Genomic DNA, 24,127 nt, shown 5'->3' with positions numbered 1-24,127 from the left:
AGTGAGAATAGAGATAAAGCGACATCGTTTTGGGGGATCGTCTCCTTTAGGTTTATCGTCGCTCTTGGTCACGAGGCGACTCTCACTGTGGAGTTCGATATTCAGGCAATCTCAAAGCTTCCACGACAAAGGTGTCAAATTTAGTCATCATGACGGGTGAGTTCGATCAAAGTTTCTTGATTTCTTCGTTTAACATCGAATCTTTTAGAGCTATGTATCTGTGAATCTGGGAGAGTAATTGGATTTCGATTGATCTCGATTTCTGATTGATTGATTTGAGAATTATTGGGTGTTGTGTTGTGTCTCTTGTAGAGTATAAGCAGGAACAGGAGATGGAGATTGAAGCCCTTGAAGCTATACTTATGGATGAGTTTAAAGGTTAGATTTTTTTTAGTTTCCGTGTATGTTCATCATTGAGCTGATGATGAGAGCTTTGAATTCTTAACGACTGTATTGTTAACAGAAATTCATTCTAGTGAAAGTGGGCTTAATACTTCGAATCGATGCTTTCAGATCACAGTGACTCCTCAGGTAGACAACACTCCATTCATCTATTTCCTTCAACTTGTTTAGATAATCCAATGATGCCTTTAGCTTCGTTTGTATGTATGTTCACCAAGCTGTATGTGATTTTTGAAAAGCTTATGTGTTATAAGTGTGTAGCAAATGTCAACTGAAATATCGTCTGTTTTAGCAATTTTCTATTCTCCTGATCTTCTGTGTCTTCTTTGATCTTCATAGGATGATGAAATGGAGGACTCAGCAATTCCACCAGGTTACTAGTCTTTAACAAAGATCCTTTGTTGTATCATACTATCATATACCTCTCCTGTACTTTCTCAGTCTTCTCAATTTGTCTGTACATTCTCAGTCTTATAGCTCTCAGTTTGTCTTGCAGTTCAGCTGGCTTTGGTTTTCTCGCACACAGAAAATTATCCGGACGAGGCTCCGCTTTTGGATGTGAAAAGGTAATTCTTGGTTTAACCATCTTTATCAAGCTAAAACAGATATATGATGATGATGCTAATGTGGGTAGAGTATTCTTCCAGTATTCGAGGAATCCATGTTAGTGACCTCACCATCTTGAAAGAGAAGCTTGAACAAGAGGTAAAATATTTTTACAACTTTATGGCTTGTTATTATATTTATACATGAATTGTAAGAGTGGAAGGTCTCTGGTCAATGATTTTCCTAATTCAGACTTTCTGAACAGTTTAGCAAGAATATTATCCGATTTTGTTTTCGATGACTAGTTATTCTCTAGAACTAAATAGTTCATGATACTTCTTCTACACCGTATTGCATGACTTTACACAAAGCTATTTTTCACAGGCATCTGAAAATCTTGGTATGGCCATGATCTATACGCTGGTCTCATCAGCAAAGGACTGGTTGTCTGAACAATATGGGCAAGATGATGCAGCTGACTTAGCAGAAGAAGAAGCCGCCAAAGAGGATGAGGTATTGTTGTCTGCTCAGTATTTTGGATGTATAAGCTGCAAAGAACCCCAAGTCTTTTTCCATGATATATGTGTCTCCTTTCTAATCGTTTGTTCCCTTCCTGTTCTTTTTGCAGGTAATTGTCCCTCATGGAGAACCTGTTACGCTGGAGACATTTTTGGCATGGAGAGAGAGATTTGAGGCAGAGCTTGCGCTTGAGCGAGCCAAGTGAGTAAACTTTTCCTGCACATTCTTTTTTCCTTGCTCTTATTACCATTGAACACTGTCTGAGTTATTAATTTTTATCTGTGGCCGTGGATAAACTTCCAAGGCTGATGCCGGAGTCTGCTCTTACAGCACCCAAGGAGAAGAAGCTTACAGGAAGACAGTGGTTCGAAAGTGGCAGAGGGGTATTTCTCATTCCCGTTTTATTATTGGACTCTTGTTAGAATTTCAATATCTAATTAAGTACTATTGTTGTTAACTGTCTTGTTCAGAGAGGAACGGTGGTCACTGCTGATGAGGAAGATGAGGAGGAAGATGAGGAAGACATCGACTTTGAAGACGAAGACTTTGAAGGTGAAATAGTCTTTCTTTTTGGTTTACACGCGATTATCCATAAGCAACCAATGGTTCTCAGGAACCACTTTGTTTTTTTTATACAGATGACGAAGAAGACATGCTTGAGCACTATTTGGCGGAGAAATCTGATTCTTCCGCTCCCCCATCAAGGACATGAAACTACGGGAGAGCCTTATATACTGATTATTGAAGCTCTTTTCTGGATAGAGATCGTGATGCAAGATACTGGCCTTGCATTGAGAAGCATTCATTCTCCATATCCTCAGATTTCCGAGTTTTGATCCACTTAAGAGTACCCTGAGCATTACCATTTGTCTTAAATCTATAAAACTTACCCTCATCGTCTGTTCAATTACAAGAACGCTTTAGAGAATGCCACTGATTTTGTAGCTTTTTTGTTTAGAACCAGCTCAAAGCTAATCTCTCTGTGAAAAGACAAATAGTTAAAATTTGGAAGCCCTTGTAACCTTGTTTAAGCTCTGCGTTATCAGTAGCTTCCATCTTTGCAGGTCACATAACTCAAGTTAACATACTATGGCTGATAAAATATTATTCCTATCAGAGTATGTAATTTCTAAATAATGATATAGATATGCGTCTAATATGTTACAGAGAGTCCACTGTTACTTCATTACGTTTTCAAACAGAACTCCTGCTGGTACTCATGATGCAGGGCCATTTTTTAGCTAGACACAACCTTGGTCTGTCATGGCTTGAGCTATGTTCAAAAATGCTGCAATCGTTGCTCCGTGAAGAAGTGCCCTGACATCAAGACCGAAATCATTTCAATTGTTTGGATTCACAATAGTTAAGAGCATGCGGAAGCTACAGAGCAGCTTTGACCAACAGAGTACAGTAACTGTTGGCTTATAACGAGGAGAAAAACTTACTCAGGACTTTCTTTCTGATAACCGAAATCATTTGCTGCTTTAAGAGCTTTTTCATAAGTCTGCTTAAGTGCCTCCTGTCAACATCAGAGCAATTATCTTAATAGGAAATTATCACAGGCCAGAGCTTTAAATTTTTGAAAGAAATGTGAGAGATGTTGTTACCTGTAATCTAGACTCAAAATCTTCTGCTGACCATTGCATTGAATTCGATTCACGGAGTACTTCGATTTCACCAGCAGCAACCTTCAACAAAGTTATACAAATTAGTTACCATTTCTTACACAATCTAAGAAACTTTTATGTGCTTTGGGTTCATATCCCGCATATACAATAAAAAACAAACTGATACAGCTCTAGGACACTAAGCAAAACCACACTCCTACACATTATTTTATGACAGCAACAGATAATTCCTCTCCAATGCCATAGTGTAGTAATTTAATAATGGGAAAACTAATAAAGATAGGTTAAATTGTAGTATCGATGTAAATGCGTTAAAGAAGAAACTCACTCCTCCAGCTCCAGCAGCAATGGCAGGAGCAATCAGAACATTCGCCTTTCTGAAAACATCGACTGCTTCAGCCGTACATGGCATGTTTGAACCTGCACAAAACACATCCATACTGCTTAGAATAAGATAACAAAAGAACAGCAGAGAACAAACTTAAACACAAAACAAGAGGCCTTGAAATATTGCTTGATATAAGAAATCTCTACCTTCTACCAGTAAGCGGCAGCCTGCATTGACCAGATTAATGGCATCTGCTTGATCAACCTCATTCTGAGAAGCACAAGGAAATGCCACATCACACCTTTCATTCCAAGGCTTTACTTCATCAAAGTATTTCGCCCTTGCATAGGTCTTGGAATAGTCTCTGCATAACCGACATATGTACAGTTGGGATCTATATGATTAGCCAGTGACAAATACCATAGTATTCTAGGACAATAAATACCTCAGACTTCTCTGTTGGGATTTTATATCTCTCAAGAATGCAAGTTTCATATAATCAAATCCGTCATCGTCCACCAAATATCCTTTTGAGTCTGCAAAAAGTTAGCATCAGCAAAAAGCAGTGCCAAAAATCAACTCCATCAACAAAAAAGTTTGCTGTCTATGGAATTCGATTGCAAAGCGAAAACCAAATCATGTTCACAGAATGCTAATTCTTGAGGAGCACAATATGTCACAGACAGCTGAATTAACTTCTTACATTGGCCTAACTATTCAAGATCCATTGTCAATAACTAGAGATTCAATTTGAGACCTCTACGCCTTGGCCAAGACGAAGACACCAATGTATATAAGCCACATCTGACCGTTCATCTGGCAGACCGGGCCTTAAATCAACTCTTAGATCAACAAAGAGCCACCTTAGAGATGGTGAAAACAACAAAAAGGCAGAAAAGCTACACACTTGAGTTACTTCAAATCTGGAATGATAAGATGAGTGGATCACCTGAAACTGTAACCGGATGGGCTCCACAAGCAATTAGCTTCTCTACAACATGCATCGCAATTTTCCCGCAACCACTCACGACACATCTGAAATAAATTTATAGAAGAGTGTATGGTTTCATAAGATGATAGTCACAATATTGTACACAAGTCACACAGCTTCAGTATTATTTGAGAAGCCAAACATTCAGAAGGACTAGTTTTTTTACGACCGTTTAGAACTGACAGAATAATTAGCAAGAACTAAAAATGTATCTGAAGAGGAAAACGACGGTAAAAATGTATCTTGCTGATTAGATAAACTCAGAGATCCAAAAATAGTATGGTAAGAGCACATATTTAAAATGATCAAGAAGGAGACCTTAGTCCCTTTATTTCCTTATTCATATCTGCAAGCATAAGTCGTGCAAAGTACACCTGAAAGAATGCAAATGAGTTTTAGTTCATACAGAGTCATGACATGTTGATAGTGTTCTTCATATTTTTTTATATAAAAAAAAATCTATCCTTACCACGCCATAGCCACTAGCTTCAGTTCTGAGGCTAGAAGCAGCCCAATATATCCGCGGTCCTGTAAAACTTCCCTGCATAAGTAATTGACACAAAGATATAACAGCCAAAACTCTTCATTCTCTCCCGAAAGCAAAAACTAATGCAAATGAATGAGTACAGAAATAGTATAGCTGATGACATTTGGCACTGAAATGTTCCAGAAAATGAGAGAATGAATACAGATATTAGTCGGGATATATTCTTCCCTCCAAAATCACAAATATTACTCCCAAAAAGGATAAAACATTGAAGAAGAAAAAACAACTTGATAAGAAGTACCTTATTACGAACGAGAAAAATAAAAACATTTACTGCCATTTTGTTGTCAGGAAAAAAAAGGCAGGACGCAACAGGAAATATCACGAAAAAGCTTCAGCGTCCAACGACTTTCAGTACCTGAAACTGACCAGCAAGTCGTCTGTATTGTCCAAAAAGATATCCCATTTCCCGAGTTCCAACACCAACCTCCTCTGATGGAAGATCCTAGAGTATATAATAGATTAAAAATCACTGCAGAAAGGATATACTTGCTAAAGGGTAAAAGCCAATCTACTTACTTTGTCAGGACCCATATATCTGTACATCTCATTCATGAAACTTTGGCAAAATCTCATAATCTGCAATGTTGCAAAACAACATATCAGAACACATGTAAAAGATCACTTGCGGGGAAAAATGTAAGGGGCGAAGATGTCACCTCATTGTCACTTTTTCCTTTAGGATCAAAGTCGCTTCCACCAGAAGCCCCTCCCAGTTTATATGGTGACAGAGCATTTTTCAACGTCTGCAGAGGATTACAAACAAATTACAATCCTGAATCATGTAAAAGAACAGTAGAGGTGGCTACCAGGAAAAAAAATAAAATAAAAAAATAATGGCAAACAGAATAAGGTGAAAAATAAGAGAAATCAGAGGAAAGGTAATGGAATATAATTGATGGAAACATAGTACCTGCTGAAAGCCAAGAAATTTGGCAATGCTTAAGTTCATGGATGGATGAAATCGGATACCTCCCCTACATGGACCCAGTGCTTGATTGAACTGAACTCTAAAGCCGCGGTTTACATGTGTTTCACCACGGTCATCAATCCATGGAACTCGAAAGACTATCATACGTTCAGGTTCTAGTAGCCGCTCCATGATATTGACATAACTGAAAAGCATGGAACAGTGTGATTTGGATGCGGTTTCCAGAAAACTATTTTACAAAGATGAGAAGCATATTGTAACTTACTGAGAATTTTTTGCAATTACCCGCTCTAGAGCATGCACTGATTCTTGAACAGATTGAACAAATTCAATCTCATTAGGATCTCGTTTCAGGGCACCCTCAACAATTGAACCAGCACTCTTTGACATAAGAGCTTCATTGAGAGGAAAAGTGCTAACAGTTAACAAAACAACAAGCAGGGAAAGGCACTAGCAATGCCATACAAAGATACAGAGATCAAATGGAGCAAGACAAAAACAGAAAACCAAGGAGTCAACCTTTTTCTTTCATATTAGAACGAAGAAGACGATCTATTTCCTGATCTCAAAAACATAAAACTCCACAAATCATGGGAAAAAAAGCAGCATACCAAGAATTTTCAACTTCCTCTCTTTCACGAAACTAACTGCATCTTAGCATCTGTTAGTAAAATATTTCATATTCAGAGTTGCTTCGTTTCATCACTCAAACCTGGAAAGTTTTCTAAAATAGGATATAAAAATCCATTTGCGAAAAGTAGAATTGGGTAAAGTTCAAAGATATCGAAAATAAATGCAAAGCATATGTTAACACACTGTTAGCTGAAAGGTTGTTTAGTGCAGGTTGGTTAGATGGAAAAAAAGGAGTTGCAAATGATCTTAACTCACTACATATAGAAGGAAATCAATCACTTGAAGCAATAATGTAAATAACTTACTCTTCACATAAATAGGCTTGTCAACAACAATCTTATCTTTGGAAGCCGTTTGGAGACGCAGAGCCTCTTTGTGTAGCAAACTATTATTGTGTTCTTCTAAAGCACTCATCTGCATGTTTCTACTTCCTTCATTCCCGTAAGGATTTCTTCGATGTTTTCTACCATATTCTCTGCAAATAGAGCAGAATATCCTAGCTGTTCCATCCTTCATATCAACATACGCCCACTTGTACGTGTCAGCCCATTCCTCTCTCCACCGTTTGACAACTTTTTTCTTTCTCTTAGCCGGTTGACCCTTTGACATATCCTGATCCTCACTGGGCAGGTCAGATACCAAAACCATATGCTTTGTTTCATCATGTTCTCCAGTGGAGGGTTCCCGTGGAGGCCCGCCAATCAATGAATTGTTAGCAAAAGCAGCATCATCCTCTCCAGGTCCAATTTCCAAATCAATCTCTTCCCCAAGATTACTTACAACAAGCTGATGCCTTTGTGCCTGCTGGATTAAGTTCATATCATCCATTGAGGGATTCATCCCCAACCCACCTGTTGGCCCAAACATTCAGCATCACAGTTTTAACTCCCCCTTAGCTTCTCTTTTGCTGACTACCAGCAACTGTATGTATCTTACACTTGGTACGATTCTCGAAATGACGACCTAGTGCACAACAGAAATAAATGGTCCACCATTAGGACAAAGCCAAAAATTAATTTAGATACTAAAGGCTATTCTCATACAATAAAACCACCAGCCATATTTCAGTTTCTCAGCACATACCAATGACATACTAAACTTCATCTACCAAGAAAATGCACAAAATAGAGGCATCAAGCAAATTAAAACGCATCAGGTTCAGAACAAAAAACAAATACATACTAATCTCAGACCAAATCTCTGCTATAACATGAATACCACAATGGAAAATTTCCCAGAAAATGATGTGAAATCAGAGAACACATCCATTATGTTAAATCATTTTGATCATCCATCTAAGCTAGTGAACTTATCACTGGAGAATGATCCAAACATCAAGACTCAAAATTTATTACTCCAGCGCCGATAAATTTCAGAACCAACTCGTAAAGTTTGTGTCTTTGCCACAGAAATCAATTCCTAACTCAAAAGACTTCAATCAAACCAAAATCTACTGAATACCTAACAAGCCGCAGCACTTGAAACATTTGATCAAATCTAACATCTTTCACAAAATCAATAAGCTAACTTTGGCATACCCAGAGGTTGGAAACTTCAAAATAGTGGAAAATACGATACTTGCTGAATTAAGCCGATAATTTCGTAAAGCTAAAATGAAGAAGACCCAAAAAAAAAAAAAAAGATTGTAACTTTACTTTGCCTGTAGCGACGGGTCGCCGAAAAAGAGAAACCCACAAAGACAATTGTCGCTAAAGACTAAAGAGACAAAAAGTCTGTTCGGCTCGAACTTGTTGATAATTTATGTGTCTTCGCCGATTCTGATGGGAGCTTTGAGCGGGGGGATAAAGATAAATCGACCAGAGCGATTATTGCAGACGCAAAATAATAAGAAACCAACAAAAAGAGAACAAAAAGTCCCAAATCAAAAGGTTAATGCGTAAGAAGTAAGAACTACTAACGTCTAAAAGGGTTTAATCTAGTTTATCTAATTTAATTTTTATTTTTTGTTACATCATAAAAAATTAATAACGATTTCCTTAGAACAAATATTCATTCAAAACTCAAAAGTGATATTTTATATATATATATCTATATATATATGTGTTAAAAATATATGTACTTTTACATCAAACTAGAATTTAACCCGCGGTATACCGCGGGGCTATATTTTTTTAAAAACTGTAATGTTATTTTTTAAAAGACTAACTGAAGATATATCATATTAATTTGTATTTTAAAATGTAGATATCTATTTATCAATTTTTGAAGTATAAATACGAAAACATACATTTTTTTTTAAGTAACGATGTATGGTGGATTTTAAAATTTTGAATATTTTACTTTGCAGTATACCGTGGGTCGGGTTTTTTATAACTGAAATTTTTAAATTTAAGTTGGATTTGTTTTGTTAATATTGTTTCTTTTGTTTTGTGTTTAAGATTGTATAATTGTATTTTGATTGTTAATTTTAGGATTTCATCCGTGATATACTGTTATTTATTAATATCGACCCAAACCCGTCATCCCATATAAACCCGTCTATATTATCTCGTTAGCTAAATTATTAGTATTATAAAATCCAAGAAAATAAATTATTATTGTTATAAAATCTAATAATTTTAGGATCTCACCCGTAGTATACCGTTATTTGAACGATTTTAAATTTATACTACTAATATATATTTTAAATTTATCATATAAAGTATATGATTTCAAGTTTTTTGTGTTTTTTTTATTTAAATAAAACAACGGCTTAAATGATGATAGATATAGTTCTTTTCCTGTATGTGTATTTGATTTTTCTATGTGAATATTTTGATTATTATAAAATAGTATTTTTATTGCTATGCAAAATGTTAATATAAATATTTGCTATAAATTTTTTTGAAGATATATAGAAAGATTGTGTAAATATTTTTAGAAACAAATTAGGCAAGATATTGTTTGGTTAATATCTTTTATTTAAATTTTATAAAATTAATAATAAATGCCAATGACATTCTTTGTAAATACTACCCAACCCTAGGATTTATTTGCTAAAAGTCATCCAAAAATGTATATATAATATAATATAGATAATCTATATTATATACTATTATAGATTGGCTACTACCACACACATTATTGTAACAAATACAAAATGATGTGATAGTAGCCAATCTAAAATTTAAAATATTCTACTTAAAATAATTTAAGTCTAACAATATAACATTTATTTCTTCAATAATCAAAATGATGTTTTTCCAATGTTAAAGAAATTCATTATGCTCTACACAAGTGGTCGGACATGTTTAGTCTGTATCGAAGGTTCTTTATATTCTTCTTTTTTCTGTAGTTAGCGTAAATTTTAAGAATATAATGTTAATCTTTTTTAGCTATTTCTATATAAAATTATATATATTAAAAATATTAATGTTAGTACAACCTATGTTGCTTCAGTATGTGAGTTTTTTTTGGTGTAATTGCCTTAGTTTCTAGGTGTTCGGTTTGTGGATTTCGGATTCTATTGGTGTAGATGGTGGATGTTTGTTGGTTTCTATTGAAACGTTTATTATCGTTTCCACTCATTGCCTAATCAAAATTTTTGCTTGTGTTACCTTCTTGCCGGTTTACAAGACTAGAGTGTTGCATCAAACTTTATAAGCAACTTCTCAATGCATTGAAAATCGTAGATCATGCACTTCGAATTTGATTATGGTGTTCTTTTAGTTTCTTATCATACACATCCTCTCGGATTGTTTTATGTTTGAAGTTTGATACTTTCTCGAAGTTGTATTGGGGCATCCACCAGTGTTTCATAAACCTTGATGTTAATTGTTAATTATAGTTGTTAATTCATTACTATATTTCCTCTATTGGTGTGTGGATATGTTTTGTAACCTTTTGGTTTAGGAAAATTTAGATCAATAACTGAAATAAAATATTTTTGAGCGGAAAAAAAAATCATATGTGTAGAAAAAAAAAAAGAGTTGATTTCTTCTTAACCCAATTTTAAACCAGTTTGATAAAAGTTGAAGTGACATCGAGGGGGTGATTGGTAAGCACTTTTAAAGCTTTAGAAAAGTTTTAAAGCTTTTAAAGTTTTTATTTTGCCAATCAAACTTTTTTTCTTTGAATTCAGTTTTTTTCTAAAGTCACGTAAACCTGACTTTAAAAGTAAAAAAAAATAAAAATTAATTGTTTTTCTTATTTTCTTTTTCCCATTATATGAAAAGTCTAATAAAATTCATTGAAAAATTAATCTTAAAAAAATATTAACTAATTTACAATTGATTTTTTTTTCCTGTTCTTTTAAGATCCATTTATGTATATAAAAAAAAACATTAGATATTACATTTGATACAAAATAGAGAAATATGAATGTATTAAACCTTTTCATAAAATTCTTTGTATGAATTTTGTTGTTATATCACAATTTGGGTTTATATTCATTGAAATTTATTTTATTTAAAATCATAATTTTTAGAGCCACAGTTTCTACAGTTTTGTTTTTATCAATCACATTTTAAAAGTTAAAGTCTCTAAAGTCAAAGTTTCTACAACCAAAATCCTTACAACGAAAGTTTCTACAGCGAAAAATAACGACCAATCGGCTCCCTAGTAAGCTGAAATTTAGAACCGAGATTCAAACTAACCGGAAAACCCCGGGTGGAGCCTGCTCCAAACCCAAACCCGACCCGCTCCAAAAGGAAGAGACGGTGACATAAATCGGAACTTGGTAGAACCAAAAATTTCAGGAAACAAAATCTAATTTCGTTGCCGTCTCTCCAAGCAAGAAGCCTCTCCAGTTCTCACAGCGAAGATGCCCAGAGGTTCCTTCTCTTTCGATTTCTTCGATTACTAATACTTTCTCGGATCTTTTTGTCCTCGATTCCTTTCGAGTTTTCGTAATCTGGAATCCGATAATTAGGTTTTTGATTTTGCGGAGAGTTAGTAGTAAAGTTTTGGTAATGGTTGATGTTTGGATTTGACTGATGTAAAACCCTAATTATTTGTTGTTGGTATTTGTTTGATTTTGACAGTAAGCGTGAAGTGGCAAAAGAATGTGTTTGATGGTATCGAGATCGACACTAGTCTGCCTCCTTATGTTTTCAAGGCTCATTTGTATGATTTGACTGGAGTTCCTCCTGAACGCCAAAAGATCATGGTCAAAGGTGGTCTCTTAAAGGTAACTTTGGATTCATTGGTTGCTGCTGGGGTTTACTTAATGTTACTAGGATCTGTTTTTGCTATATTGTTTGTTCATGTTGATGATACCGTCTATCCGTTTTCGATTGATGCAGGATGATGGAGATTGGTCTGCTATTGGATTGAAAGAAGTAAACCTCTTTTTTTTTTGTATTCGTTAGCACTCTTTTTTTCCTGAATTGCTTTGTTGAAATGATTGGTTATTGATTTTTTCTTGTTTATTCTAGGGTCAAAAATTGATGATGATGGGAACTGCTGATGAAATTGTGAAAGCTCCTGAGAAGGCCATTGTTTTTGCGGAGGATTTACCTGAAGAAGCGCAAGCCACTAATCTGGTATTTACTTTTCTCTGCTGATTATGAGTGTGCACGTGTCTGATACTGTGATATGAGCCTCGTGTATCCCCTCTATGGAGTCGAATGGAAAAAAACACACCTTAAGAAAGGATTATTCGAGGATCGCCTCCTTCACACACACACATTCACCTAGCTGCCCTCTAACTACTGTCTCTCAACTAACCGCCTTAAATTCTGCTGTTTCCTAGCAGCCATGGTTACAATTTGGAACAAACTAGCTTAGGCTAGTAACGGTTTCGCAGTCTAACAAGCAAGCCTTATCGGTGTGTTTCATGGGGTTTGGTAGTTGTTGTTAACTTTACAATGTTTGGACCCTAGACAGTGCACGTTTTCATAGAGTTCCGGTAACAGAAGATACACAATTTTTTTAGGCATTGTAAAAACTGGTTTTGGGTTTGTATATTCAGAAAATTTGGGTTTCCGTCCTATCAACTAACAAACATTACAATTGATTTCAGGGTTACAGTGCTGGTCTTGTCAATCTTGGCAACACGTGTTACATGAACTCCACGGTGCAGTGCTTAAAATCTGTCCCAGAGTTGAAATCTGCATTATCTAAGTTAGTTTATTACTTATCCTTCTCTGTGCTTAACAAAAATACCTAGGGTATTACTTGTCTTTATTCCATATTGTTGTCTCATATAAATAATTTCCTCTTAATAGTTACTCACTTGCTGCACGAAGCAATGATGTCGACCAGACTTCTCACATGCTCACAGTTGCCACACGTGAGTTATTCGGTGAGCTTGATAGAAGTGTCAATGCTGTTTCGCCTACACAGTTCTGGATGGTTAGTCTTTGTCCATATAATACTTTCTAATATTTGTCCTTCTCTTTTCATGTTAGCTCATCTAGACTATTTAAATCAGAGAAAAAATTCCCCATCCAAAACAGTTGATGCCTTTAGTTGCCATGACAGAATTCAAACTGTGGGTTTGAATAGAAATGGTTGCATAGACTCTAAATAGGTCAACAAAATATATCTTCAGACTCATCTATGATCAATATACATCATATATCTGTGGCGTTGTATGGAAGTGTCATCTAAAATGCCTTTTGCTAGTTCATCATCAGTGTCCATATTTCAATCATAAGATCAGGAAGTTTCAAGCTCTTGGCTCATACCAACTTTGGTCTTGGTGCAGGTATTACGAAAAAAGTACCCTCAGTTTAGTCAGTTGCAGAATGGAATGCACATGCAGCAGGTTTGTTCTAATTGCAAACTCAGTTGCATTAAGCCTTTCAGTTTTCACCTTTCAGTGTGTGAACCCGTGCTTTAAAAATGTCTAACAGGATGCTGAAGAATGTTGGACACAACTGTTATACACTCTTTCTCAGTCCCTTAAAGCACCAACTTCCAGCGAAGATTCTGATGCTGTGAAAGCTCTGTTTGGTGTCAATCTTCGGAGCAGGTATCTGAGCAAATTTCAAATTTCAGTGTCATATCTCACTTATTTTATTTGTATAAATCACGCATTTACTAAACACTGTGAATCGTCTTCTGCGGTAAACTCCTGCTCCATACTCCTGCGGGGTATCCTTATTAGCTGACTAATTCGCAAAACAGAGGGAAATACTTGAAATTTTGTAGTCACAGCATTTCACTTTGTCATTTTTTACCTCTCAAGGATAAAATTAGGTGTGCTTGAAAATGTTACAGACGGTGTTATACTATCAAAGTGCTGGTGTGTGGGTGTGTCTGCATGTGGTATATAAATGTTGAGGGTTTTCCTACAGGGAAATATATCAAATTTTGGTTGCTGTGTATGTCCATGTGAAATTGACAACTGAAGATGTAAATACTTGAGTGGTTTTTTCACCTTGCTTAGTAAATTTAATTGTGTTTGGTTCCTGTGCTGTAGGTTGCATTGTCAAGAAAGTGGCGAAGAAAGCTCAGAGACAGAATCTGTATATTCTCTAAAATGTCATATATCACATGAAGTGAACCACTTGCATGAAGGATTAAAACATGTAAGCAACTTTTATAATTCCAATATAGACTTTGTTTCTGATTTTTCTGCATGTTTCTCGGATATAGAAAAGTTAGGTTATATTCTGCTTATTATAAGATATTCTATATATTTGATGAACGGACTCAATTCTTCTGGTTTACTGAAGGGACTGAAAGGGGAACTTGAAAAAACATCTCCTGCTCTTGGCCGTACTGCAGTTTACGTCAAGGAGTCACTTATAGATTCCTTGCCAAGGTAATCAGTCTCTGCTTATTGTTTGTGACTTTTATTTCACCTCTCAGTTTTCTGTAACCTCTTGTGGCATGCTTCATATCCAGCATGTACAAGAGAACCTTACTTTGTCAACTCACTAATGTAGTGCAACTTCTAATCCTTTTTCCACTGACACGGAGTTTCTTTCTCTTATTACTGATCGTGAAGGTACTTGACTGTTCAGTTCGTGCGATTTTTCTGGAAAAGGGAGAGTAATCAGAAAGCAAAGATTCTCAGGGTACGTTTGCTTTCTATTTTTAAATCTTAAGCAAAAGTCCAGATGCTCAACATTCTTATTGTAATGTCTCCAACTTGTTGATCTTTGAAGAAAGTGGATTATCCGCTGGTGTTGGATATATTTGATCTTTGCTCTGAGGATCTTCGGAAGAAACTGGAAGCTCCTCGCCAGGTTTGCCCTTTCTACTGTGGTGACCTCAACTTACCTGAACTGGTTAGCCAAATCAACTGACTGCTGTGTCTTTCAGAAACTTAGAGATGAGGAAGGTAAAAAGCTTGGTCTTCAAACTAGTGCAAAGAGTGGCTCAAAGGACAGTGATGTGAAAATGACTGATGCAGAGGTACAATATCTATTGGACTTAGAGATCTTATATCAAGTCCAATCTTCTAAGAAGATTTTTTGCTCTGTATTTGTTTGCAGGCGTCAGCAAATGGAAGTGGAGAATCATCCACAGTAAACCCACAGGAAGGTACATTATCTAAGACCCCTTTTCAACATTTTTCTTTTCCGTCTTGGGAAGAGCCGTAATTGGTTGGATGTAATACTTGGATGATTGTTTGTTTATGTTTCTTACTTCAAAGCAATCAAAAATCTTGTCAGAGCCTAACTGTGAAGAATCTAATTATTTATGTTTTTAATGGGACTTTATAGGTGCTTCTTCTGAGAAGGAAACTCACATGACTGGAATCTATGACTTGGTCGCTGTGCTGACCCACAAGGGCAGGAGTGCAGACTCTGGTCATTATGTTGCATGGGTCAAGCAAGAGAGTGGTTAGTTCCTTTCTCTAATAAACTTGACTCTCTCTGATACCCAATTTTATCTATCAATTACAAAAAATCCACATGGTTTACAGGCAAATGGATTCAATATGATGATGACAACCCGAGCATGCAACGCGAGGAAGACATCACAAAGCTATCCGGAGGAGGTATACCTGATAGTTTTAATCCACTTCTTTGTACTCACATACTGTAGTTGTCGTGATTTATTTCTTCCTTCTCTGCTGGGTTTATCATTCACAGGTGATTGGCATATGGCGTACATCACAATGTACAAAGCCCGCTTCGTCTCCATGTAATCTCTCTTTCTTTTGATGATTTTAGTTCTTGAAACATTCAGATCATCGAACAGCATGTAGACCACCTCAGAAATTTCAGTTTTACATTGTTACAAAATGGATTTTGTTACTATTAAGACCGACATTTGTTTTACCTCATGGCTTTTTATTTCATCCTCGATTTACACTACTTGTACTTGTTATTGTAATTCTGAAATTAGCCTTCAAAAATGACCAGACAAGCCCCCGAATATATATTGTGGTCCATAAAATCAAGGAATATAAATAGAATGGCCCATCAAAAGAGGAGTTATTGGGATGAGATTTATAACAAATATAGTTAGGCATTGACAAATCAAACTAATCCTAATACATAATCTGATAACAACTCATCAGTCATCATTTCAAATCATTTTACCCAAACTAGTGTCATAAGAAGTGGACTACATTGATTTCTTGAGACTTATCCATCTACTTGGACCACATTTTAGTTTTTCTTTTTGACTTTTCTTTCAATTTGTTTGCTCGTTCACATAGTAAGATCAGGTGTGATCCTGATTCGTGACTATAATACCTGATCTTAGATTTACAACTCTCATTTAAACGCGGTGACTTTTCTTAGATTTTTTTCTTAAAAAGAAATAGAATATATGTCAACTCTTAATTTCACATTATAACAATAGTATAACTCCAAAAGAAGTAGATAATTTAGCGATGAGAAATCATAATACCTTAAAAAAATCAGATTCATAAATATATATATTGAAACGATATTCAATCTCATTCTATAACTCCCTAGAGTTTGCACAAATGTTTTTTTTTTTTTTTTTAATAACTCACTAGAACCAATTTCAGAAAAAATGACCAAAAAAAAAAAAAGACTATAGCACTAAATGGACCGACATCATTTGTTGTTATATTGACTATGAGATGACTAAAAAAAGAGACATCTATGTCAAATTTACCAAATTACCCTTCTCTTCTTCAATTTCTTCAATTCTTCTCCACTCTGTTCATGGCTAAATCAGTCCACGTGTCATCGTTCCTCCGTAGACCCGAACCCAAACCCAAATCCATACTCGGTAACCAACGCGATCCGGATTCGTAAACAAGCCCACCCATCTGCATATTCGACGCCAAAAGCGAACTAAAACTCCCACCACTAATCGGATCTCCAACCGGTAACCCGTATAACATCCGGGTCGGATCCATTTCTTGACCCGAAACCCTCTCTTCTTTTTCCTCTAATTTTGACCCGGACCCAGACTGATGATGATCAGCGACGGTTTGATTCTTGAGATTACTCGACGGAGAAGAAGAAGACGATGACGAACCAGATCGTTTGTTGTTTTTTCGAATTCCACCACCGACGGGGATGTTACGAAGAGCACCGCCTTTAGTCCAGTAACGACGACAGTTTTTGCAAAAGTGACGGGGCTGTGACAGATTATAATTGTTGTAGTAACAGAATTTAGTGTTGGGTGAGTCACAGCGAGGACACTTTAGCTGTTCTTGTTCTGGTAACTCTGGTTGGTTCTGTTTCGCCGTCGTCATCATCATCGATTGATGATAATACGCCGCTGCTGACGTCAGATCCTGCATTTTTTTGCCTTTTCCCGTGAAAAATCTTTGATCAGAAAAAAGTTGAGGTCTTTGATACAAAGAAAATGTTTGTTTGTTACGTGAAGGTATATTGGTGACCTTTAAAAAGAGAAAAGATGGAATCTTTTTTGGTGTGGAAAGTTGCAAGTTACAGGAGGAGAGAAGAAGAGTGGAGATATTTGGTGGTGGGTTATTTTATTTATAACCACAAAATGACAATTTTCAAGACTTTCTAGATTTTTTTTTTTGTTTTTTTGGTATTATATAGAGAGAAAAGATAGTAGTTTTGTGTTGATGAAGATTTCTAGATTTATTTCTTGTTGACCTTTGTTTTCTATTTTGTAAGTTTGCTAATTGTTTTGTAGTTAATTTGATTCTTTTTCTGTTTCGATATTAATTTCGCTTAGATATATCTCCATGTTTTAAAATAAGTATCGTTTTGAATTTTGATGTCATTTGGAAATATTATTACTTTGTTATGTATTGTAATTTTTTTTTTATCATACTAATGTTTTAGGATAGTTATTGTATGGGAAAATTCCACAAAAATACACCAGCTATTTTTCTGTTACCCTTTTAATACACAAACTATTTTTCCTTCCAAACAAATACACCAACTATTTTGTTTGCCCATTTCAATACACAAACTTTTAGCCGCTTTTCCAATTTACAACCCCGCGTCGACTAGACCTAATGATACTGTTAACGGTGGTTAACTTCCGTTAGTTATTTGGTTAAATCTCTAACTTGGGTTAAAATCCAAATAAATTTAGAAAAATCCCCAAATCTAAACCCTAACTAGTTTGATAATGACGTAGACGAGCTTTAGCTTTGATTTTGAGGTTTATTTAGGACTTTTGGAAGAGACGAACTTCAATTAAAGAGACGAGGAGATTGTCATATATGCAATCCAAACGTTCATAAGTAAAGTTTACCAACCCAAAAACAATTGCAAGAGATAATTAAAATTCAACATAGAATCCAAAAGACGAAATGGTAATACTACTAGAGTTGACGTGGTCCTTGAGATGTGTTATAAGCCGGAGCACCTCCAAGATCTCGTACTCTGTTTCCCCTTACATCAAATACTCGATCTGTGAAAGGGCATATGTACATCCCAATTCCCCTTGGGATAGATGGCTGTCTTCGGACTGGAGGACGACCACGACCTCGTCCAGGTGGACGGCCACGTCGTGGTGCAGTAGCTGTCCCTTCATGTGAAAATGCAGGTGAAGGAGCACTAGATGATAGTGGGAATGTTGATGTAGCGGCAGGTGCTGGAGTGGAAGATTGTGATTGTGTTGTTCTTTGCCTTTTTGGTGGATTTGGGTTCCTTTCACTTTCAAGCTGAAATGTTTGACAAACCAAACATAAGAAAATGTGACCGTATGAGATGAAAATGTGTTAAAAGGGAAAGAGTTACACTTACAGGTATCTTCCGAGGTCTTCCACGTTTGCGTTTTGCACCTTCAACCACATAAGATTGATTTTTACAAGTCCCACGATTATGTCCAATTTGCTTGCAATTACTACAAGTGACTGTCCTTCCATGCCGAGTTGTTTTGTTGGGCTTGGTTGGAGACTCATGTGCAGGTTTTATCCTCTTTTTTTTAGGACGTCCTGGCATCTTCCTGAAACCTGGTACTCCAATGGGTTCCTTACCGGTTTTGTGCCAATAGAGCTCCCCATTAACTGGTTTTATGTTGTCCCTATAAGTATCTATCCACACTGCAGTCCTATAATAGTTAACAACATAGCTGCAAATGTCCAAAACCAAACTCATAATCAATTGTATAGCAAACATATCACATGTTCATTGATGAAAATAAAATTTGACTTACTCTTCTGGTTTCCGGCGAATGTCATTGATGACACAGATTGCGTGACTGCAAGGTATACCAGTGAGGTCCCAACGTTGGCAAACACAAGTTCCTATTCGTAGACTGACCTCATGACCGCAACCATACAATAGAACTTCATACAAGTTATCACTACTTGTGATTATCATGCAATCTTTGCTATTTTTACGACTCACTTCCAATACATCTGCTATCCTTTGTGGGAATTGCATTATACACTTGTTTGCCCTCTTAAACCTGCGAGTAATGCGCAGCATGGTTTGTCTTCTAATGGTTTCCAACATATTAATCAGAGGTAATTCTCTAGCTTTTTTTATAGTCCTGTTGAAACTCTCTGATAGATTGTTGCAGACATTAGAAGATCTTCCAATTTTGGAGAAGAAAGCACGACACCAATGTTGTGGTTCTGCAGCCAACAAAGCCTCATACGCCTCTCTGTCATATAAACGCAGCTCCTCCATGTGCAACTTATACTCACCTTCAGTGTAACTGTATGCCACATTCCAGAAGAAAGGCTTATACTCAAGATCACCAAATTTTTTCTTCCAATTCCCATACACATGTCTTGCACAGACCCTATGCTCTGCATTTGGGAGAACAGTAGCTAGAGCAATTTTTAAACCCTGCAAAAAAGATGTGTAAGATAGTGCTATCAAAACAGTTTATTTGTCTTACTTTTGAAATAATAAAGCAACTTCTTGTACCTTTTGTTTGTCTGAATGAAAAGAATATCCATCTCCTAAACCCAAATCTAAGTTGTTCTTCAGCTTTGTAATGAACCATTCCCATGAATCTTTGTCCTCACCCCTAACAATAGCCCAAGCTATAGGATAAATTCTATTTTCTGCATCTCTACCAACTGCTGATAGTATCTCTCCTTTCAACTCCCACTTCAAGAAAGCACCATCTAAACCTATCAAAGGGCGACAACATTTTTTCCAAGTTCTTCTAAGGGGTTCAAAGCAGACGTAAAAGCGATCAAATACTTGTATACCATCCTTCTCAACAGTAACAATCTCTGTAGTAGTATTCTTATCCGCTCGCAATAACTCAGCTTCATAATCCCATAATTTTGCAAATTGCTGCTTCTGAGTTTCTAGCACCATATTTAATGCAATTCTTCTTGCTTTTCTACACTTGTAAATTGATACCGAGACATTGTACATATGCATCAACTCATCCTTAATATCTGTACTTCTTATGTCGGGTCTTCTTCTTGCTTCCTCTTTAAACAACTTGGCAATGGTACCTTGTTTCAGCATCCTTGCTCTTCCCGTAGGCACGTGATTGTGCTTATCTACATATACTTTAACCATCCACTTTCGTAAAGGTTTCTCCACCGAGCAATAAATCCTCCACTGACATTTGGGTTCAGTACATATTGCTGCTTGCTTTGTAGACTCCCACCTATTAAGCTTCACATCATACTGAGTTTTCAAAACATACCTCAACAATTGGTCTTTGAACTCATCTCCATTATTAAATGTCTGCATCAACCACAAGTATGGAGGCTTATCATAGTCAGCAGGACCCTTACCTTTCCTTCGCCTGCATTTATCATTTTTTTTATGGAAATTGGCCCACTCGTCATCAGTATCAATCGGAGAATCTGGATATTCACAAGCGTCAATTTCATTTTCCTCTTCACTTTCACTTTCATCAGCATCTACGTTCTGCGGAACACTACCATAATCTCGGTACTCCTCTTCAGCATTTGCAAACAAATTCTCAAATCTGGGATCAACAGCTCCTTCACCTAAGATCACAGCTTCATCCTCAGATGGTGGATCAACAGCTCCTTCATTAGCAGCCTCCTCGCCAACGTTGCCGTTCTCATCTTCACTTTCAGCATGTCTCGTATCATCATCAACAACATCATTTCCTACGGGATCTAGCTCACCGTCTTCCACTTCTTCTTCTTCTTCTTCTTCTTCTTCTTCATCTTCTTCTTTTTCATTATCCGCATCTTCACCATCATCCACATGTGCTTCAATATCAGCCACATTACCCATAATTGGTGGAGATACACCATGTACAGTGTACACATAGACTTCTCGAACTTCTGTTACTTCTGAACACAACTGTCTGATCTCGTTGTCCTTGTCTTTGTATATGCATCTTGCCACTGAAATATCCTCACTTGGTAGTCGATACCACACTTGCTCCACTCCCCTCGCAACTCCTTGTTTCTCCGTGAATTCTTGGAAAATTGACCACGTCAATAGATCTGGATCTATGCGATAATTCATGGCCAACTTTCCACCAGAATAAGAGAACTTGTTGTCCGTCAGCGACATTGAACCACCATACGTAATGTGCATCTTCATGTGGTCGTTGTGACTACACATAGATTAGAACGAAAATAAGAGAAGAATCAGAGAAACTAAAAGAGATAAAAATGCATCTAAGAGAATCGTTGAAAGAGTTTGCTCAAAAAAAAAAAAAAAAAAAAGAATCGTTGAAAGAGATGAAAACAAAGAGATGGAAACAAATCAAAAGAGATTCGTTGAATGCGTACCTCATTTCTCTTGATTTTAGTGAAACGGAACTTGGATTCTCAATACAATGACGAACTCATATCTCTCATACTCTCGATTTAGGGTTCATGAGATTTGGGGATTTAGGGTTTGTGAAAATTGGGGATTTTGTTTCACTAGACAAATGAAAATAATCGGGTCAGGTTTTAGAACGGGTCGGATCATAGTTAACAATTAACCCATACTTAAACCATAGTTAACATAAGTTTACCACCGTTAACAGTGTCGTTAAGGCTAGTCGAGACGAGATTGTAAACTGGAAACGTGGCTAAATGTTTGTGTATTAATATGGGCAAACAAATTAATTAGTGTATTTTTCTGGAAACAAAAATAGTTTGTGTATTAAAAAGGTAATAGAAAAATAGTTGGTGTATTTTTATGGAATTTTCCCTTATTGTATTACATTCAATTTATTTATTGCTAATGAAAATGTTTAGGAATAACTTTGAGGGTTATGAATTTATGAGCGACCGGTTAACGGCATCGTACACTTTATGGATCTACTACATAACTTACTAGGGGAAACAGATTGAGCAATCCTGAAATATTAGCACAATTTCAATATAGTTATGGGCAAAACTATTGATTTAGTGAACTTTCTTAGAATTTTCCTCAATGGTTTCTTTGTCACAAAATTCGACGCGTTGAACTTTATCATTGACTTGTTGACTTAACTTATATAATATCGTAGACTATAGTTTGTTCGCTTGACTTCAACTTTATCTTTTGATTTGATTTGATTTCATTTTTCCATAACGTCAAACGAGTATAGATGTATCTTTCATTGTTACACACAATTTTAAAATAGTATGTAAAAAGAACAATTTAAACAGAGAAAGTTAGGAACAGATAAACTCAACCTATCCGTTTTGAAAAAGAAATTTACTGTTTGACGAATTTTAAAATACCCCTTATGTGTTTTAAAAGTTATTATACGAAATAATGTAGTGTTTTTGTCAAAAAAAAAAAGTTTTAGTTGATGATTTTCGAAAGCAGTGAAAGTTTAGACGAAACAACGGAAACGATTTGGCTCAAATTTGAGGATTTTGATTTGAAGTTAGAGATTTCGATTTTGGTCAAAAAAATTACTATTAAACTTTTATTAATGGGATTAACAAAGAGATCAAAATGGGTTGATCAGCATAAATTTACGGTTATGGTCTAATGAAATAGTTAAAAAGATTATTTGACAAAAAGATAAGTTTAGAGATTTTTTATTTTTAAAATTTTTTCCCTAATTTAAAATCAACGAGGGTACACACAAACTCAGTGGCTATGATGCTCCGATCCCACTAAGGCTTGAGAATTAGCAGACAAAAGTAAGAGATAGCGTGCGTAATAAGCAAAGTCCTATTTCTTTGGATCATGAAGAAAAGAAGCATCATTACACTTGGAACCCCACCTTAGAACACTGAATCACCATCGTCAATTTGTACTTACTCTATCGTGATACACCGAACCAGAACCACACAAGTGTCAGAAACAAGGTTTGACAATGGGAAAAATGTTGTTTTATCTTCCAACTTTCAAAAAGTGGCCAATCAATACGTCAACTTCATATGTGGCCATTTAAAATATGAAATAAACATTGACTAACGTTTAAGACATGAAAATTCGTTGACCAGGCCAAAATAGACATGCCGTTATCACTCCTAACAACTTTGTTAGTCAATTTTCAAATTGTGGTTATTTTAAACATCAATTTCATATGTGGCCATTTAAAACATGAACTAATCGTTGACTAACATTTGAAACATTAGAATTCGTTGACCAGACCAAAATAGACATGTCGTCATCATTCGTTAAAAGAACCTATAACATCCGTTTTCATTCGTTAATGAATCTGTTAGTATGTCCAAAACGACTTCGTTTTGAGGATAATCGAGAGAAAATCAAGATTTTTCCCAAATAAAAACACCAATCCCCAAATCTATTTCTACAACAGCTCAAACAAGATGAATAGTTCTATTATCTCCATCTCCATTTCAGAAAAGCTACATTTAGTCCTATGATGGGTCTACAAGTTTGCTTCCATGATTCCTTTTTAGATTTAAACCAAATATATAAACGATGTTTGCTTCCAATTACTGGCTCTACGATTGTCTCTATATCAAACCATGTCCTTGGATTATGCTTTAAACAAAAAATTTGTCCTGATTTCCTCTCGATTATTTTCAAAACGACGTCGTTTTGGGCAGACTAACAGAGTCGATAACGGGTAATAACAAGTATTATAGGTTCTGTTAATGACTGATTAAGACATGTCTATTTTGGCCTGGTGAACGAATTTTTATGTCTCAAATTGTTAGTCAACGTTTAGTTCATGTTTTGAATGGCCACATATGAAGTTGATGTTTGAAATGGCCACAATTTGAAAGTTGATTAACAGAGTCGTTACGGGTGATAACGGGCGTTAGAGGTTCCGTTAACGACTAATAATGACATGTCTATTTTGGCCTTGTTAACGAATTTTCATGTCTCAAACGTTAGTCAACATTTATTTCATGTTTTAAATGGCCACATATGAAGTTGACGTATTGATTGACCACTTTTTGAAAGTCGGGAGATAAAACGACATT

General features: G+C 35.9%; 4 protein-coding genes and 1 long non-coding RNA gene across 6 annotated transcripts; 2 read left to right on the top strand and 3 right to left on the bottom strand.

The window, feature by feature from the left end:
• The first annotated feature begins 24 nt into the window (after positions 1-24).
• Positions 25-2,498, top strand: LOC9327717 (RWD domain-containing protein 1). The gene is made up of 11 exons (XM_002894284.2): positions 25-156; positions 313-378; positions 464-531; positions 742-775; positions 899-968; positions 1,050-1,107; positions 1,333-1,461; positions 1,577-1,668; positions 1,772-1,850; positions 1,938-2,019; positions 2,106-2,498. The coding sequence occupies exons 1-11, from the start codon at positions 150-152 to the stop codon at positions 2,177-2,179; spliced, it is 759 nt and encodes a 252-aa protein (XP_002894330.1). The 5' UTR covers positions 25-149; the 3' UTR covers positions 2,180-2,498.
• On the bottom strand, positions 2,486-8,461 carry LOC9330391 (NADP-specific glutamate dehydrogenase). 2 transcript variants are annotated; one of them, XM_002891608.2, is made up of 16 exons: positions 8,181-8,461; positions 6,831-7,488; positions 6,158-6,287; positions 5,875-6,076; positions 5,621-5,707; positions 5,481-5,540; positions 5,320-5,406; positions 4,884-4,955; positions 4,733-4,788; positions 4,373-4,458; positions 3,869-3,959; positions 3,630-3,787; positions 3,424-3,515; positions 3,075-3,155; positions 2,913-2,986; positions 2,486-2,784 (listed from the first exon to the last, which is right to left on the bottom strand). In XM_002891608.2, exons 2-16 carry the CDS (start codon positions 7,390-7,392, stop codon positions 2,709-2,711), a joined length of 1,914 nt encoding a protein of 637 aa, XP_002891654.2. In that variant the 5' UTR covers positions 7,393-7,488; positions 8,181-8,461; the 3' UTR covers positions 2,486-2,708. The 2 variants fall into 2 exon arrangements, with proteins under 2 accessions (XP_002891654.2, XP_020870961.1); XM_021015302.1 differs by lacking the exon at positions 8,181-8,461 and adding an exon at positions 8,064-8,160.
• Positions 8,462-11,140: 2,679 nt separating this feature from the next.
• On the top strand, positions 11,141-15,740 carry LOC9327716 (ubiquitin carboxyl-terminal hydrolase 6). The gene is made up of 17 exons (XM_002894283.2): positions 11,141-11,297; positions 11,508-11,653; positions 11,769-11,804; positions 11,901-12,008; positions 12,488-12,588; positions 12,693-12,819; positions 13,175-13,234; positions 13,323-13,441; positions 13,892-14,000; positions 14,148-14,236; positions 14,423-14,492; positions 14,583-14,663; positions 14,740-14,832; positions 14,913-14,961; positions 15,144-15,263; positions 15,347-15,421; positions 15,516-15,740. Exons 1-17 carry the CDS (start codon positions 11,288-11,290, stop codon positions 15,569-15,571), a joined length of 1,449 nt encoding a protein of 482 aa, XP_002894329.1. The 5' UTR covers positions 11,141-11,287; the 3' UTR covers positions 15,572-15,740.
• A 538-nt stretch (positions 15,741-16,278) lies between these two features.
• On the bottom strand, positions 16,279-17,337 carry LOC9327715 (dof zinc finger protein DOF1.7). Its single transcript, XM_021012503.1, has one exon. The coding sequence runs from the start codon at positions 17,150-17,152 to the stop codon at positions 16,544-16,546; it is 609 nt and encodes a 202-aa protein (XP_020868162.1). The 5' UTR covers positions 17,153-17,337; the 3' UTR covers positions 16,279-16,543.
• A 692-nt stretch (positions 17,338-18,029) lies between these two features.
• Positions 18,030-18,736, bottom strand: LOC110224382. Its single transcript, XR_002328999.1, has 2 exons — positions 18,582-18,736; positions 18,030-18,499 (listed from the first exon to the last, which is right to left on the bottom strand). It is a non-coding gene; the product is annotated as an uncharacterized LOC110224382 (long non-coding RNA).
• Between the last annotated feature and the right edge of the window lie 5,391 nt (positions 18,737-24,127).

This window comes from Arabidopsis lyrata (genome assembly GCF_000004255.2).
Source record: "Arabidopsis lyrata subsp. lyrata unplaced genomic scaffold ARALYscaffold_1, whole genome shotgun sequence".
Taxonomy (NCBI): domain Eukaryota; kingdom Viridiplantae; phylum Streptophyta; class Magnoliopsida; order Brassicales; family Brassicaceae; genus Arabidopsis; species Arabidopsis lyrata.
The sequence above is the reverse complement of the archived record's forward strand: the minus strand, read 5'-3'. Positions and strand labels throughout refer to the sequence as shown.

Bases quoted from the DNA above. Each gene is read 5' to 3' on its own strand.
- LOC9327717 (XM_002894284.2), top strand. The intron at 1,669-1,771 runs GTGAGTAAACTT...TAAACTTCCAAG, and splicing joins CTTGCGCTTGAGCGAGCCAA to GCTGATGCCGGAGTCTGCTC. The intron at 1,851-1,937 runs GTATTTCTCATT...TGTCTTGTTCAG, and splicing joins GGTTCGAAAGTGGCAGAGGG to AGAGGAACGGTGGTCACTGC.
- LOC9330391 (XM_002891608.2), bottom strand. From the start codon at position 7,392: ATGTTTGGGCCAACAGGTGGGTTGGGGATGAATCCCTCAATGGATGAT. The intron at 5,407-5,480 runs GTAAGTAGATTG...TATATACTCTAG, and splicing joins GATATATGGGTCCTGACAAA to GATCTTCCATCAGAGGAGGT. The intron at 4,956-5,319 runs GTACTGAAAGTC...TTACTTATGCAG, and splicing joins GACTTGCTGGTCAGTTTCAG to GGAAGTTTTACAGGACCGCG.
- LOC9327716 (XM_002894283.2), top strand. The intron at 14,001-14,147 runs GTAAGCAACTTT...GGTTTACTGAAG, and splicing joins TGCATGAAGGATTAAAACAT to GGACTGAAAGGGGAACTTGA. The intron at 14,962-15,143 runs GTACATTATCTA...GGGACTTTATAG, and splicing joins CACAGTAAACCCACAGGAAG to GTGCTTCTTCTGAGAAGGAA.
- LOC9327715 (XM_021012503.1), bottom strand. From the start codon at position 17,152: ATGCAGGATCTGACGTCAGCAGCGGCGTATTATCATCAATCGATGATG.